This window comes from Carcharhinus amblyrhynchos, chromosome 10 (genome assembly GCF_965287045.1).
Source record: "Carcharhinus amblyrhynchos chromosome 10, sCarAmb.v2.hapA, whole genome shotgun sequence".
In the NCBI taxonomy this organism is placed as follows: Eukaryota; Metazoa; Chordata; class Chondrichthyes; order Carcharhiniformes; family Carcharhinidae; genus Carcharhinus; species Carcharhinus amblyrhynchos.
In genome coordinates, this window is record NC_137333.1 from 24,927,586 (window position 1) to 24,944,213 (window position 16,628).

The following is a 16,628-nucleotide window of genomic DNA, read 5'->3' on the forward strand; positions in this document are numbered from 1 at the left end:
AGGCTATCCCAAGTTTTAACTTCAGAGAAGCAGCTTGTTCCTCATACAGGACCTATTTGCTGTGAATTTGAATTTGGGAATGTTCACAGGGAACTTGCTGTTGAGGGGCAGGGTGTTGAATTCTGATTGCTTTGACATGGAGCCAAATGGAAGTTTTATCTGCAGGAGTTGACAGGTAAATCATGTGGAGGGTGAGCAATGTTTTGGTTGATACGAGGAGGAGCTTACTGCACTAATGTTAATAGAACTGTGAGATGGGCATAGTAATTTTAACCTTATCGGCCTCCTTTAAATTAGTGAACAGTTACTGACTGATGTTTGCCATGGCCTGCTGAATAGCAGAAAACTCTTAGTCTGATTAGTGTGATATGTTGAATGGTGCAGATTGTCAAAGTGATTGAAAGAACAGAGTAGAGGAAGTACTTATTCTTTCACATTTGTCTTTCTATTGACCTTCCATGAATTGTTGCTGATGTGGATGATATTGGTGCCTCATCTATCTCATCTGTCAAATCCAATGATATATTCTTCCTCAAATTGGAAAAAGACAGTAACTTCTGAGTCTATCACTGAAAACGGTTGCTCAGACCTGAAACAGCTACTTTCTGCAACAGCAAAGCACCACTTCTTGTAACTGTCACATTTAAAAAAAATAATTTTTGCTTATGTGATACTTCTTCATCCATGCTACTGTTTCAGCATTCAGCCTGCTAACCACTAATAATAATAATTTTTGTTAGTAGTAATAAAGAAACAGCGCTGGAGATGTTGATATGAGACCTAAATTTGACAAATCTCCTGGGCCTGATGGCTCACATCTAAGGGTATTATCAAAATATGTAGCATCTGCTGATGAACCAACAGACCTCCTTCCACCCTCCCCCCCCCATCAACATCGGACCCTCCACCTATCATCAGCAGCATCATCACCCCCAACTGATGGTTGTAGGCGGCCAATAATAAAGTAATCGCTGGATCTGAGCTGAGCCACTGCCATCAGTGACACCATTTTGCCCTTTCTTAGTAGTCCCAGTAGTGGCGTATGATTGCTGACAAATGCAAATTTCTGCCCATAAAGGTATTGATGGAATTTTTTTCACTTCAAATATTACTTCCAACCCTTCTTTTTCAATGTGGGCGTACTTTCTTTCCGCCACAGTCAACATCCTGAAGTCATATGCTTTTGGGTATTCCTCTCTATTTGGCCATTTATGTACTAATACCACCCTGGTGCTATATAGAGACCCATCGCAAATTAGCATTAACCCTTTTCTAGGATCATAATGCCCTGAGACATTCGACAATGATAGCTGTTGCTTTGTTCTCTTAAAAGCCACGTCCAGAAGGGCAGACCATTCCCATCTTGATCTTTTTTTAATAGCTGATGCAGTGGAACCAAGATGGAGGCATGGGTTGATATAAATTTTCTGTAGTACATCACCAGCCCTAGAAATTACTGTAAACTTCTGGGTGGAGGTAGGAGCTGAGGTGTCTTTAATCACCCGCACCCAGTCCTCCAAAGGATGTAGGCTGTCCACTTTATAGCCCAAACAGGTCACTTGAGGTAACAGGATTTCTCTTCACTTAGGCGCACACCGGCCCTTGAAAAACAACTAAGGGTTTACTCCAAGTTCTGTAGTTCTATCTTTGATTTACCTGTAATAAGAATGTCACTCAGATAAATGGCCACCTGAGGTAAACTTTGTACTTTGTTCTCCATTGTTCTCCGGAAGATTGAGCAGTGTGGCAATACCCCAAAGGGTAACTTTGTGTATTGATAGAGGCCCTTACGAGCATTGATTGTAAAATATTTCTGTGAATCCTTATCCAGTGTAATTGTAAATAATTATGTCTAGTTTTGAGAATAAGAGTCCCACTGCCCACTTTGAATATAAATAATCGAGCTGGGGAATTGGGCATTTGTCCAGCTGTGTGAAAAATGCTGTATTGTTTGTTTAAAGTTCCCACAAAGGTGATTGAACCATCTGGTTTCAAAGTAGGCGCCACCAATGCTGCCCGATCCATGAACTGGACAGGTTTTATGATACCTTCTCATTCCAGCCTTTCAATTTCTGTTTCCACTTTTTTTCCTAAAAGCAAATAATCCCAGACGGGTTTTGCAAAATCACGAACTGCTTCCTGGTTGACATGTAAGGTTGCTTTAGCACTTTAGACCTTCACGGAAAACTTCTGGGTATTTGAGGAGGACTTTACACAAGCGACAATTTTCTAACTGGAAAATGTTTACCCAACCCAGGTGGACCTCTCAACCAGTTTTGCCCCATTAAGTTTGGGCCCAAGCTCTCAATTATTATTAAGGGTAACTGAACCAGTTCCTTTTTAAAGAGACAGGAACAAAGGTTGCACCCATAATTTTCAGAATTTAATCTAGATGTAGATGGACCTTCCAGGGTGTGCACTCTTCTGTCCCGCCTACATGTCATTTTCCTAAATCTAGGCGTCTAGATAAATCTAGGAAGGCTTGCTTTGCTATTCTGACTCCGATTACAATGTCTTGCCAAGCAGAACGATTACAATGCCAAGCAGAATTCTGAAGGAACTGTTGACTGTCTGGTCAAAGCTTGGCTTTGCTTTTGGGTTGTACTGAGGGCCTTGGATTTACTTCTTTCCAGATACTTCCTGAGGGAGGCTATGTAACCACCTTCATTCAAGTGGTGGTCCCCAAACTCAGTCAAACTGGCATGGATGTCTACTTCTGTCAGGATACCATGCATCTCTTTGGCATTCTCTACCCATAGGACTGTAAGCAAAGAATTGTGTGTAAAAGGGGTAGATATTTAGATATGAAAAGAACTAAGTGAAATTGGAATAGTGCAGGAAGGTGGAATTTAAGGTGCAAGTTGGCCACGATTGTTGAATGTGGAGCACATTCAAAGGGCTGAATGGCTGACACCAGCTGTGATTTCTCTTGTTCTTAAAGGTACTCATTATTTGGTCACTCAGCACACTCAGTACGCCAAATTGAAAGCAGGTGGATGTGACTTGCAATATTTTATTCATTGCCACAAGTATTCTTTAATGATCATTGTATCTTGTTCATTATGGTATTATCTTTTGAAATCAGTTATATCAGAAGGCATGAAGGCAAGTCAGACAGTTCACCAAGAGGAATTAATAGATCTTGGTTGTAAATCTGTGACTACAAGAGCAGCTCAGTGGCTAGGAATTCTATGGCGATTAACTCAACTTCAGTCTCCACAAAGCCTGTCCACCATTGACAGGGCACAAGTCAGGAGTCTGATGGAATGCTCTCCACTTGCATGGACGAGTTCAGCTCCATCAATCTTTAAGAAACTGGACACCATCCAAGACAAACCAACCTGTTTTATTGATACCCTGACCATTTTAAGCATTCACTCCCTCCGCCACCAGTGCAGTGTAGCTATGCGTAGCATATGCAACAAGATACACTGCAGCAACCCATTAAGGCTTGTTTGACATCTTCCTGTCCGAAACCTCTACCATCTAGAAGGACAAGGGAAGAAGACAGGTGGCAACATCATCACCTGCAAGTATTTCTCCATTTTGTCTTTGAAGTATATTGCTGGGTCAAAAACCTGGAACTCTCTTCTGAACTGGAGTTGGACACAATACTCCATCTGGAACTGAATTAGTTTTTGATATAAATTTAGCTGGATTTTTAGTAAAATCCCCCAGAAGTGATGATGTTTCAGGATTCTAACATTTCCCTCTCTTCCAGCTTTCACAGAGATGGGAAGTTGAGGAACCCCAATGCAACAGTTGAATGAAATATTTAAATATTATAATAGGTACTTCACTACTGTTTTGACCTAGCATTTTGGCTTTAACAGCCTGGGCATCGTTTCCATCACCTGTCAGCAGCTTGCCAGGGTCATTGGGGTGAATACTCATTGGTGAGTGTTTTCTTCAGTGGAAATGACAAGCAGAGAAGACTTTGATCAATGAAACTGAAGAGACTGTTGTTCCCAACATTTCTTGGAGAGATTGCTATCACAGGTGATTGTCACCTTAAGATTTTTAACATTTCAGTCACCTTCAGCTGCACTTCCCTCTGCCAGCCTTCATCACAGCATGGGAGCAGCTAATGCAGCTCTATTTTGCACCTCTGATAAAGAGCAAAATGGGCAGCAACAGTAGCAGCAGGAGCAATGCCAGCAACAACAGCTGTCTTCTCCTCAGTCACAGAGCACTTGGGATGGACACCAAGATCCATCTCACAATTTTTACAGGCAGAAAGAATCAACTATCTTGACATGAATACAGGGTTCAGAAGGATCAGATTCTCACATCACATTGCTGCTGTCATCTGCAGCCTCCTGGAACAAAGCCCCCATGCTTGGAGAGCAAGTGGGCATACGTTGTCAGTCTACAATAAGGTGCCTATCACTAGGAGTTCACCCCAGAGTCTCTTCGTCTGCCCAAGTTTGAATACTCTCTTCTACAGAGAGAGAAAGCACGGAGTTGTGAATGCTCATGATGGCTTGTGTGGGTAGCACAGAAGGGCAGAAATTGTGGAAGATGACTGAAGCACGGATGCAAGGCAACAATTAACTGAGGATGAGTGTGAGAGCTTGCTGTTCAGATGGGTTTGTGATGTGACTGGAGAAAAGAGAATGAGGGGATCTGCAAGATGGGTTGACCTGTGAAGTGCTATGCAGGAGAATATAGAAAAAATTATAGTGTGGAGCTTTGCACAAAGTGTTATGCCACATACCTTTCTTATGCTGTCTCCAGTTGAAGAGACACACTTCTGCTGCTGACTTCCTTGGACACTTCCACCTGTGACAAATTTTATCTGCCGTGTGCCTGGCTGTTCCACAGGTATATCTGTGTCCACTTGAAAGCCTGGCTAACGAAAAGTGTATGTTCCAGCTCTGCAGTTTGCAAATTTCAGAGTCTGGCTAGGTTTCAACTTGGCTTCCACATTTCAAGTTTTTATTCATGTCCATGAAAAAAATCAATATTTCTGTAAAACTCCTGGAGGTCATGGATCATCTGACTGCACCTATCTATTCTCATCCCATTTTCCAGCATTTGGTCCAGGCCTTAACTGAAGAAGGTAAACTGATTTTCATTTATCTCAGTATTTGCCTAATGACACATGTTGGATGTAACCTCAATCTTTAAAGGCAGCAGAAGAAAGTCACAAACTATATAAAAGATCAGTAGAATTTTTGAATATTAATTTATAAGAGTTTTGTGCTGTACTCTGCAAGATGTCAGGTCACAGGTGTTGTGTATGGATTTTGGCACACTGTTAAAGAAAGTAAATAAAACAATGGGAAAAGTACATAGCTACAAGTTATGATTGGATAGGGCTTTTTCATTGGGACTACGAAGCTAGAGTAGAGACCTGGTAGAGAAATCCCATATTATGATGGGTTACAATAGGGTAACTACCAATAAAGTGTTACAGTTGGTCAAAGAATTTGTTATGCACAAATGTAAGATAATGAACAGAATTAGAGGCTAAAAAGGGTTCATATACTGATTTGAGTGTGGTATTCACTGTTGCAATTTATTGTTGATAAAGAACACTTTTGCACTTCAAAGTTTTAGTGAGAAAGAAGAACAGGAGCTTTTTCTGTTCATTCGTGGGATGTGGGTACTGCTGGCTGGGCCAGCATTTAATTGCCCTTGGAGGGCAGTTGAGAGTCAACCATATTGCTGTGGCTCTGGAGTCACATGTGGGCCAGACCAGGTAAGAAAGGCAGATTTCCTTCCCTAAAGGACATTAGAAAACCAGATAGGTTTTTCCAACAATCGTCAATTGTTTCATGATAATCATTAGACGTTTCATTCCAGATTTTTTTAACTGAATTCAAGTTCCACCATCTACTATGGCAGGATCCAAACCCAAGTTCATAGAACATTAGCTGATTTCTGGATTAATTATCTAGCAATAATCCTACTAGGCTATCACCTCCCCATTGTGACAAAATAACTGTTGGCTCCTGTCTAATTCCAGCAGAAGACTGTTGAGGCCCATTAAGATGAGGTGCAGGAGTTAGAATCCCTTGGACTTTGTGCTACAAAGGTTGGGTGAATCCAATTCACCTCAGTTGCCACCCTAGCCACAATTGACGGAAGTTAAAATTGGAGCCTGTGTCATTAACAGTGGCAGCATTATCATCTGTTAGAATTCAACAGCTTATTTCTACATTGTAACATGCTATGATGCCCTACTCTGCTTTGTAGATAGTGAAATAGAATCATGACTTTTGGAAATGAACACTGAAAAAAAATCTAAATAAACCTACAAGTGTGATGGTTAGTTCTAGCCCTACTGTGTGTGATATGCATGAGTTAACATGGAGTAAAATCTGTATGTCTTGGTTCAAATTTAAGGAGATCCAAAGAATGAATTGCCTCAATTTAGAGTGACAAATTTCTCTGATTTACCTTTTGCAAGAACAAATTTAGTTTCCCTTTAAATTGGCAATATCCTTCCTTCAAAATTAATTATTCCCACTATTTCCTCCAATTTCTTTCAGTGGTCCCCAAGTGAGGAATCCAGGAAATTATACTCACTTATTTCCTGCTGAAAAATCAATAACATTTTGGCTGTTCAACAATTTATTTTGTTCTTTCTATTTTACTTCTTTATTCTCAAACATAGTTTAACCTTTAACACACAATGTGATGGAAATAAAGTCCTCCTTCTTGATGTTTGTCATTCAGCTGAAGTGATGCATTACTGTGGTTGCATAGGAAAAAAAAAATGAGGACAGATGGTGGGTCCATTATTCCTTTAAAAATAAATGTATCATTTCAAGCTGAACTAAAATCTGCTCAGGGTCAAACATTGCAGTTGGTGGAATCGTATTGTTTTGAAGTTGTTGGTCTCACTGTGGAACAGCTTCAGTGAGAATCTGTAAATTCTGTGAGCTCACCTTGCTTCGCATTAATGTTCAGAAAAGTGATTAATGACTTTTGAATAAAATATATGAATGCTCTTTTAAAATCAATATAAAATTATGGTACCTGATAGCGCTGAGGCACTGTGGTGTTCATCCTCTGCATTTGAAAAAAGACCTTTAGGGAAGAAGGCTCACCTTCTGTAGCAATGTTACAGATGGCAAGATGAAAGCAATTTAAGAATATTTCCATTAGTTCTTTCAATTGGTACAGCAAAAGCACAGATATTGGGCAGAACCTTAGCACGAAATGGCAAAATGTTGGGAATCTGACTGAAAACCAGTGTGTTTCTCTCCAGAAAAACAGACAGGTTTTCTCTCCAAACCTTACAACACTTTGTCAAAACAAAAATGCAAGGAACGTGTTTCATATTGTCATTTTGAGGGGTGGAGCCTAAATATGCTGGCAAAGCCACTTCCGGAGAGATCAGGGAGTCTTTTTTAAAGGCACTGTGCCAACTTGGCAGTGCCAGCCGGCAGCATCTGGGCATGTGGCTTTTCCCTGAAGGCTATACTCACCTTTGTGCCTGGGAGGGCTCTCACAACAGGTTTACATTTGAAAACACAGCGAGGAGGAAAATACTGGGGGAGTGGGGGAACTGGGGGGGATTGATGGTTAAATTAAAATGTATTCAAGTACACTTAAATGAGGTCCCCGCCATTTGTGGGTGTGAACTTTGCCACCTCACCGATGAGGAGCAGGGAAACTTGAGGAATGTGATCTCTATGGAGAGAATCACATTTCCCAATTCTCTCTAGATTTTCAGCCCATTTCTCTGTTCTCTCTGACAGTGAACGTGGGCTGAAAATCACCCCCTCTGTATTTGACTGATATTCGAATTAAAGTCTTCTTCCCCCATTTTCTATCATAAATTTAATGGGCCATAACTTCCATCCAGTGGTGTAAAACAGTGACCTACTGGAATTACAAGAGTTTAAAGTGCACACACTGTTCTGGAGAACTTTGTTCAAAGCTCTGCTGGCTGGAGCTGTTTGCAGCTTGCAGTGAAAGTGTCCCCTAAGATCATAGAACTCTACAGTGCAGAAGGAGGCTATTCAGCCCATCAAGTCTGCACTAACCAAATCCTATCGAGACCCTATCCCCATTTTCCCATGCATTTACCCTAGTTAGTCCCCCTTACACTGAGAGGCAATTTAATCTGGCCAATCCACTAACCTGCACATCTCTGGACTGTGGGAGGAAACCGAAGCACCCGGAGGAAACCCACACAAACATGGGGAGAATGTTCAAACTCCACACAGGCAGTGACCCAAGCTGGCTATCGAACCCTGATCCCTGGTGCTGTGAGGTGCAGATCACAATGCAGTGAAGCACCAGTGAGCCCAGGGAGGCCAAACCCACATTCCCACTGGCTGTCAAAAAACAGTTTGGTTTAAAGGGCCCAGTGAACCTGATAGGCCAGAGAGAAGGTAAGTGTCCAGGTAAGTGCATAAAATTTGGGATGTTGGGAGTGAAGGCTGTCTGAGCTCCAGGAGATAGGATCTGGAGACTGTGTCCAGGAGAAAGGTTGGGGTCTGGGAGGCAATTCCTGTCCACTTCCAGGGGTGGAAGGGATCCAATGATGAGACGATGGGTGTGGTGGTCGAGGTGGGGGTGATCCCATGCGGGGCTCAGCCTGGGTGTTTAAAGTAGTTTAAGTTAGCAGTGCTTTTATTTTGTGTCTTTCAGAGTATAAAACTGGGAGAGCCATCTGAAGATTGAAATTGCTTTTTTTGGCTTGTTCCCAGCACAGCCCAATTGTCTCAGGGAAGTTAGCGCTTCTGGACAATTGCCATGTGAAATCTTACCTGGGAACTTCTGAGAGTGATTCTCCAGCACATCTCTGGGGCATCACTCAAATCTGACACTGGGGAGCCAGGACGTTATGTGTCATATTTGTGACTGACACTGTGTTCAGTAATAACAATAGGATGCAAATCCATTGAAAAGTGTATTTATAAAGAATAACACATTCAAATAAATTACCTTTAAAAAAACAATATGAATGTCATTCCTGATGGGATATGCGGGGAGGACTGTGTCTGCTAACTTATATGCTCATCAGATTGCTGAATAATTGCTTTTTATGCTATTTTACATTTTATGAAGATTAAAAGTTTGTATTTTATGATTACTACTAGCTTCATATTTAAAGAGATTGTTTAGAACTGATGATTTCATGATAAACATGCTATGTACCTTCATCCATATATACAAATTATATGACTTGCATGTTTTGTTAGATAATTGTATTTTGGAATTTTCTGATGTTAAAATTTGAAGTGCTTGATTGACGGTTTCAAAGTTTTACAAGATGTGCATTATTCTGAAGTTTTGTCCTGTCGTATTTTCAATCTGAAAGGAATATACTTTTCTCACTGTAACATATTGTTAACCTGCAACTCTTCCAGAAAATGCAGTGTTACCAAGCACAACTTTGCTAAAAAAAAATAAATTTCTTTGGGCAGTTCAAAAATATCCTTCCTACATTATGGCATCCTACAAATAACACAAATTTAGAAATTTCATACTGTCCTTTACTCCAACATTTCAGCAACTAAAAAGACCAACCCAAGTCATGTTGGGCGTGATTTTACCACCTCACCATGCCTGGTGTGTTTCAAACCAGGAAAATAGGACCTGAAGGCAAAATTCCAATTCAGACTGGCGCAAAATGGTTTGCGACCTTCTCGGCCCCTTTCGAATAGCACAAACTGCCTCAGAGGGGGCATGAAGCCTAAATATGCATAGCCCATTCCAATCCCAGTGCATGTAATCTTCTGGCCTTTGGATACGGCATCATGATGGCAAGAATCCTGGTCTCCACTAGCGCAGTCCTGGCACAATGGTCACGCAAGGGGGTGTAGAGGTCATTGGAGGCCTCTGGGTGGTCAATTGCCCACTTGACAGTGCACACCAGACATCTTGGCAGTGCCCACCATACACTCCGGCAGTGCCAGTTGGGCACTGCAGTGTCAGAGAGTGGGGCATGGGTGGGGGCCATGATGGGGAAAGAGAGGCTAAGAGACTGGCGCAGTTCACCCCTTCTGATAATTAGAAATATTTTGGGAAAATTCTTCCCGTTGTCTATATCACTGCGGATCATTTTTATCCTCAAATGTACCGGCTGTAGTTTATTTCCCATCTTCTTGCACAGTTCTTCAGTTTTGCATATTGAATATCCAAACTTCTGTTTCAGTTGATGATGGGTGGAATTTTCCTCCCTTAGTGGTGTGTTTCGCTAGTAACGGGATCTCCTGGTCCCAATGGTGTCAATCACCCAAACTGCCATCAAGCTGTCTTGATTTATGAAATATTTCTGGAAGTAAGAGAAGAGTCTTAAAGACTCGAAACCATATCTCCTTTTCTCTTTCCGTAGATGCTGTCAAGTCTGATAAGTCTTTCCAGCATCAGAATCTTTTATTTCTTGTGAAAATGCAATTATTCCTTTTCATTTTTGATACAGTTCTGGATTCTGCAAAAGGAATTTCGAGTCTACTTTTGTAACCTAAACTTTTGTAACCTAAATCAAATTTTGGCAACGTGTTTTTTTTTGTCTTTCTTCTCCTAAATACCAGGACATTTATTTCTTCAATAGGATTGAATGATTACCTAACCAGATTGACTATTCAGATCCTGACTATTTGACCAGATGTTAGGGGGCTGAGTCTATGGGCATCTGATCATTGTGCATTTTGCTTCTCAATTTGCATTTCATGATGGTATCCTTCGTGTTGGTTTCAGATTTGGGCTGTAGCAGAGCCGTAGCAGTGGGAAACATGGTCCTGATGTCACTCAAAAAGGTTGTGGTGCTGACGAGGGCAGACCTTGTCGTGGTAGATTTTGCAAGCTGATGAGTGCAGCAGAGTAATTTGTGCGATCCTACGCACATTTCTTTAGACAACGCTTGGCTGTGTGAATCACCATTCTACCAGACTGTTTGACTGTGGATGTAGGTGCTGTTCATGATATGCTCAGAGTCCCATGTACAGGCAAAGTTCTAAAATTGAGTGCACATGAGCGTATGAGCATTGTCTGTGGTCAGTCTCTGTCGGATGCAATATGTAGCAAAGCATCTCTCAAACTTCAAGACTCTGTACTACTCCTCATATTTGGTACGGATTCGAGTTCAAACCACCCAGGATACAAATCAGCAAAGATCAATTTTTTTTATCATTCCATTCAAAGAAATTAGCTGCTCTGAGTGACATTGGGAGGTCGGGGACCTCATGTTAATTTCAGCAATTCTTTCGCTTGATGCGGCTTTCGTGCATTGTACTCAACCTTTTCTATGCCTGTGTACATGGAGGACATAGTATCTGATTGCTTCTGACGCAAGCTGCTCTTGGTGAAGTTTTGGGTGTAGTACATCTGAAGAACAGTAGGGATGAAGAAACTCTGGCCATGTTGTATCATCAGTCCTTCACTTACGGTTAGTTCATCTTTGATGACTACAAATCTGAGGAGATCGTGGGGATACTCCCTTGAAGCCTCTGGCCAGCCCCTCATGATGATCTTGTGCAGTTGCCTGTTCGTGATGTTTGCCTGTAAAGCCTGTTTGGGTTCCTGAATTTGATGAGAGGGCAGCACTTCTATTGTCACGATGTCTATGTCTTCCTCATGATCTACCTACTTTATAGTGGGTAAAAAGGCTCTCGAGAGGGCATCAGCCCAGTACAGCTTTTTATCGTATTTGCATAGGATGCTGAGATTGTAATATTGCAACTTGAGTATCACGTATTGCAGTTGAGCAGATGCAGTGTGAAGAGGCTTTTTTTAAAATGGCTGATGATCTGATTAAACAGTTGCAGGATGACCATACACAAAGTCATGAAACTTCTGACAGGAGAACACTAAACAAAAGTTCCATTTGAATCTGTGCATGGTCTTGCCATTCTTAATACAGACTGCACCAAGTCCACGCTGGGAGACATCTGCTGATATAAGGATGCTCAAATGTCAAAATATTGTAAACTAGTGGGGCCATAAGTTCCTGTTTGAGATTATTAATGACTGCTCTTGCCGGCACCATTCTAAGCACTGATGGAAAGTTGATGCAAAGGTGCAGTGACCTCACTATAACTTGGAGTAGGGTAATCTTTATACAGTGACAAGTTCTGCTTTCCACCTAAAATCTCAGCTTCTTTTTTCTGATTGTTCAGCATACACATACTAATAGTTGCTTGGAATATCAATTTTTTTTTCTGATTGGGGGCCGGGGGGTGGGGGGGGGGCGGTGGGTGTGGTGGTGGATTGCAGGGGGTGCAGGGGGGCAGCCTCCCGAGGGGATCTGATCGAGAGGCCCTGCCTCCTGGGGGGGATTGGGGCGGGGGGTGGGGGGGGGGGGGAGGTGGAGGAGGAGCAGGGGGGTTTGATCGCGGGGGCAGGGGCTGCCTCCCAGGGGGTGTGCTCTGCCGAGGGAGGCCTGTCTCCCAGGGGGGTCTGATTGTGTGTGTGTGGGGCGGGGGGGAGGGGTGGTGGCTGCTGGGGGGCCTGCCAACCAGAGGGTTTGGATCGTGAGCTGGGGTGTTTAGTGGGGGGTCTGCAAAGGGTGTTTGAGGAGGATGGGCTTCGGAGGTTCTCCTGCAGAAAAGGAATCTGCTCCGGATTTTTATTCTGCAGGTTGATAACAGCGCAGATCCGGAACGGATCCAAAGATGGTAAAGTGGGATCTGGCGGTAGAGTTGGACGCGCGGTTCATCAGGCCATCAAATTGGGGTGCGAACCGGATCCACGCCTAAATCGGATGTCAGTAAAGGCGCAATCTGCTCAGTTTTGGGTGCAGATCGCGTTACAGACCCGACGCTCGAATTTACCGTGATTCGGGCACGAATTTTTGGTAAAATCGGGCCCGTTGTATCTAATTCTGGGCGACATACTTCAGGAAAGGTATGAAGACATTAGTGATGGTTTAGAAAAGGTTCACGAGAATGGTTCCGGGTATGAGGAATTTCAATTCTAAAGTTAGACTGTAGATATTGATTCTTTTTTGAAGAAGAGAAAGTTGAGAGGAAACATGGTAGAGCTATTCAAAAATCTAGACAGAATAGAGGGAGAGAAACTGTTCCTACTGCTGGAAGCATTGAGAACCAGGTCACATTCTTAAGGAAAATTGGTAGAAGAAGCAATGGCGAACATGAGAAAAAACTTTTTTTTACACAGCGAGTGATTAGAGTCTCTAATATACTGCCTGACAGTGTGGTGGAGGCAAGTTCAATTGAAATATTGAAGAGGGAATTGGATTATTAACCTAAAAGGAAGAATGTGCAAGACGACAGGAAGAAGGCAGGGAAGTGACAGGAGATGATTTGTTCCTTCGGAGGGCCAGCACAAACTAGGCAGGCTGAATAGCACCTTTCTTTACTGTAACCATTCTATGACACATTAATTAGTTGCTTCCATGTTTCCTTCACTCAAAGTGACTGAAATGTACATTTTGCTATACAGCACTGTGGCTCAATGCAGCAGTTAGTTCCAGAGCTCAAGAAAAGTGTAGTTAAATTTTCATCTTAAAAAAATGAAATAAATGTATTGTCACATCCACAAATCTGATTATGTGACAAATGATTGCTGCATTTAAACTGAACAAAAATATATTTTATTGATTTCAGCTATACACGTCAAGTTGTTGGCAATGGCATCAAAGCACAGTCAAGCAACCCAGAGGTAAAAGTGAAAGGAACTGACCCCGTCATAAATCAAGTCATTGATAAACTGAAGCATATCAATCAGGTAAGCAGGAATGTTTCCAAATGGCAAGGCACTACAATTAAATTACCTCAAGCTCATGTAGCTGCATTAACTAGTACTGGAAATGGGTTGAATACATTCAACAATTCTATGGCCAGAATTTTACACTTCCCCTCACCTTGCCTCGCCTGCCTTCCCCTCTCCTTGCTTCACCTCACTTCCCCCAATCCTGACATTTCCCCCGGTCCTGAGATTCTTTCTGATGAGGGTACCCTCCAGCTCAGGCCTGTGGATCTTCCAGCAGCACCCCTTTTGGTCAGCATTGGCACTGTAGAGCTGCCAGCTAATTAATTAGGCTTCAGCTCTCCAAGGTGAGGTGTCCTCCTGAGCAAGGTTGAAAGTCCTGCCTTATGCCAATCAAGAATGGTGAGAGCGGAATATGGCATTGGGAGCATCAGAGTTGGCAGGTGATGTGTTCCGGGGCCAGGCCTCCACCATCTTAAAATTTCAGACCTAATTGTGTTTTTTTTTACAACTCCAGGAAATGTATGAATTTAAAATCTGAGCATGGTAAACCATCATTAGAATGGAACTAATTATTCCTCTGTTTAATTAACACTTGATACTGTTTCATCAGTCTGATGGAGCTACATGGGTAACTCACTGAAATTAATTAATTTTTTCATCATGGAACTTAAATAAAATATACAGATATTGGCTGGGATTTCCCAGGCCCGATCAAGGCACATACAATTCCCATTATGGCCAGAAATTCTTGCAAGGAGGCCATAACGGGATTTAATTTGGGGAGATCTCAGAATGAGACATGCCCCTTCTCAAGGCGGCATAATTAAGTTCATGCCCAGCAAGACATGAACCATCAACTTAAATAAATTATATGCCAAGTGCAATACCTTCCGCGAATGTCACATGTTTTCCCTGCCACCACCCCCCACTTCAGCAGTGAACACACAACATTACAGCGCAGTACAGGCCCTTCAGCCCTCAATGTTGCGCTGACCAGTGGAACCAATCTAATGACCCTCTAACCTATTCCAATATTATCCATATGTCTCTCCAATGACCATTTGAATGCCCTTAAAGTTATAGGTGACTATGTAGGTTGGCACTGCCAGGGATGGGGAAAGGGGGCAGGTTGATAATGAGGGAGAAGATTGCCAGTAACAATGAATGGATGGGCAGGAGATTGACAGGAACAATGGACGAGGATGTCCTAATGTCTGTCCTGGGTGGGGAGGGGGAAACCTGTATCTTAACATTGAGATCTTGGGGGTGATTCTCCCAGCTCGTTGCACTGCTCTAGCAGCACAATGGGCTGGAAACATCAGCAGAGGCTGCCTGCTGGGTACCACAGCCTCTCCACGTCTCTGGGGTTAAGACTTTTAGAGTCATCAGACCCCTTCTTTAGACCCCGTCTCTCAAGAATGTAGGTGCAAAGTACGCTTCCTGCTTTTTATAACGAAGTGTCAGAAGATTTGGGGTGAAAACCTGGCTGCGTTTCTGAGAGGAAACACATCTGTTTTCAGTTAGAACCTGACACTTTGCCATTTTTGGCAAAACTCCGCCATCACGCTTTGTAATATTGCTGCTCTGTAATTTATGGTCAAACAAGAAACAACTCTACCAGGGCATCACTTCTCTCTCTGATTCTTCGGTGGAAAAGTAATTTTACCCATCTTTATTTATCTCTCCAGTGAAACAAAGAGCTCAATTTTCCCCACAAAATTTCAAAGTGTTGCCCCCGGTAGGAAAACTAGTGAAATTCATGCCAACTGGTTTGGCGTAATCTAGATTGCAATTCACCCACATTTAATTATTTGCTTGGAGCTTGTGGAGATACCTGCTGGCAAAGAGATGTGTGGAACCTAAAGACATCAGCAAGGCCAGCTCCTCACTGATAAAGACACATTTCATCCTCCGCCCAAGTAACTGGTATCAGGCTCCTGCACCCAGTCACCACAAGTGGCTGCCCCCCTGCAGACCAAATCCTGCTATGAGTTTGCCAAATGCACTGCCACCTTGGCACTGCTCACCAGGGTGTCAACTATGTCTCTGACCACCCAGGGATTGCAATGGCCTCTGAGCCCTATAGACGTGGCGGCCACCCCGAGTCTCCATTTGGAAACATTGGGGATGATATCTGTTGACTTCACATTGTTTTGCCATGTCAGTGAATATAGGGAGCTGGGTGAATCCAGCTAAGATCCAGCAATGCATATTCAAATGCTGATTAAATATGCTTACCAGATTACATCACTATAAGAGGGTGGAGAGAATTCCTTTTGGGATTCTCCTCAATGCAAATTGTATTTGGCGCCTCTCACAAGATTCTCCAGCCATAACATGATTTGTGCCTGGACACACAGGTCCAGGGAATTACTCCCATAAAAACCGCTGTCATCATATTTAATTGTTTCTTAAATGAGCAGAGTTCGTACAATTACTTGTCTATCTGGAAGTCAGCTCTACACTTTTGTGTGAAGAAAAATTTTCTGAGAGTTCTAAAATGACCTTTTACTATCTTGAACCAATATTCCATAATTTTACTCAAATAGGGATTTTATTGATACTCCAGTGTATTATGGTAGTTTCTCACACAAATGAAACAAAATGAATTTCTGTGTCAAACAACAAAACTCAATATGTAATCAACACCTTTTGCTTTGGACAACAGATATTTAGACTTGTGCAAAAAAAGCCAAGCACAGCCATTTGTCTGTTTTTAGTACAGCAACAACTGTTTGCACAGAGTTCTATCAAAGTCCACCAGAGAAACCACCTTAAAGTCAATTATGGAGCCAAGGAAATAGACCAAAATATTTTGAAAGTGAAAGAAGGATTCTTCGCAGCCTGTTCAAACTTCAATGAACCAACCCCCCTTGAAATGTAATTATAAAAAGCTGCTTTGGAAAAGGGTCATCTGCACTCAAAATGTCAGCTCTTTTCTCTCCTTACAGAGGCTGCCAGACCTGCTGAGATTTTCCAACATTTTCCCT

The 16,628-nt window shown here is 42.4% G+C and overlaps 1 protein-coding gene across 3 annotated transcripts in view; it reads left to right on the top strand.

Moving 5' to 3' along the window:
• Window positions 1–16,628, top strand: part of gpc5a (glypican 5a) — a 1,078,596-nt gene that overhangs the window by 507,968 nt on the left and 554,000 nt on the right. For 2 of the 3 annotated variants that reach the window (XM_080198140.1, XM_080198142.1), the window contains exon 6: window positions 13,533–13,653. In XM_080198140.1, the coding sequence (XP_080054266.1) occupies window positions 13,533–13,653 (121 nt within the window). The remainder of the gene's footprint in view (window positions 1–13,532; window positions 13,654–16,628) is intronic. The other variant, XM_080198143.1, reaches the window with a different exon arrangement.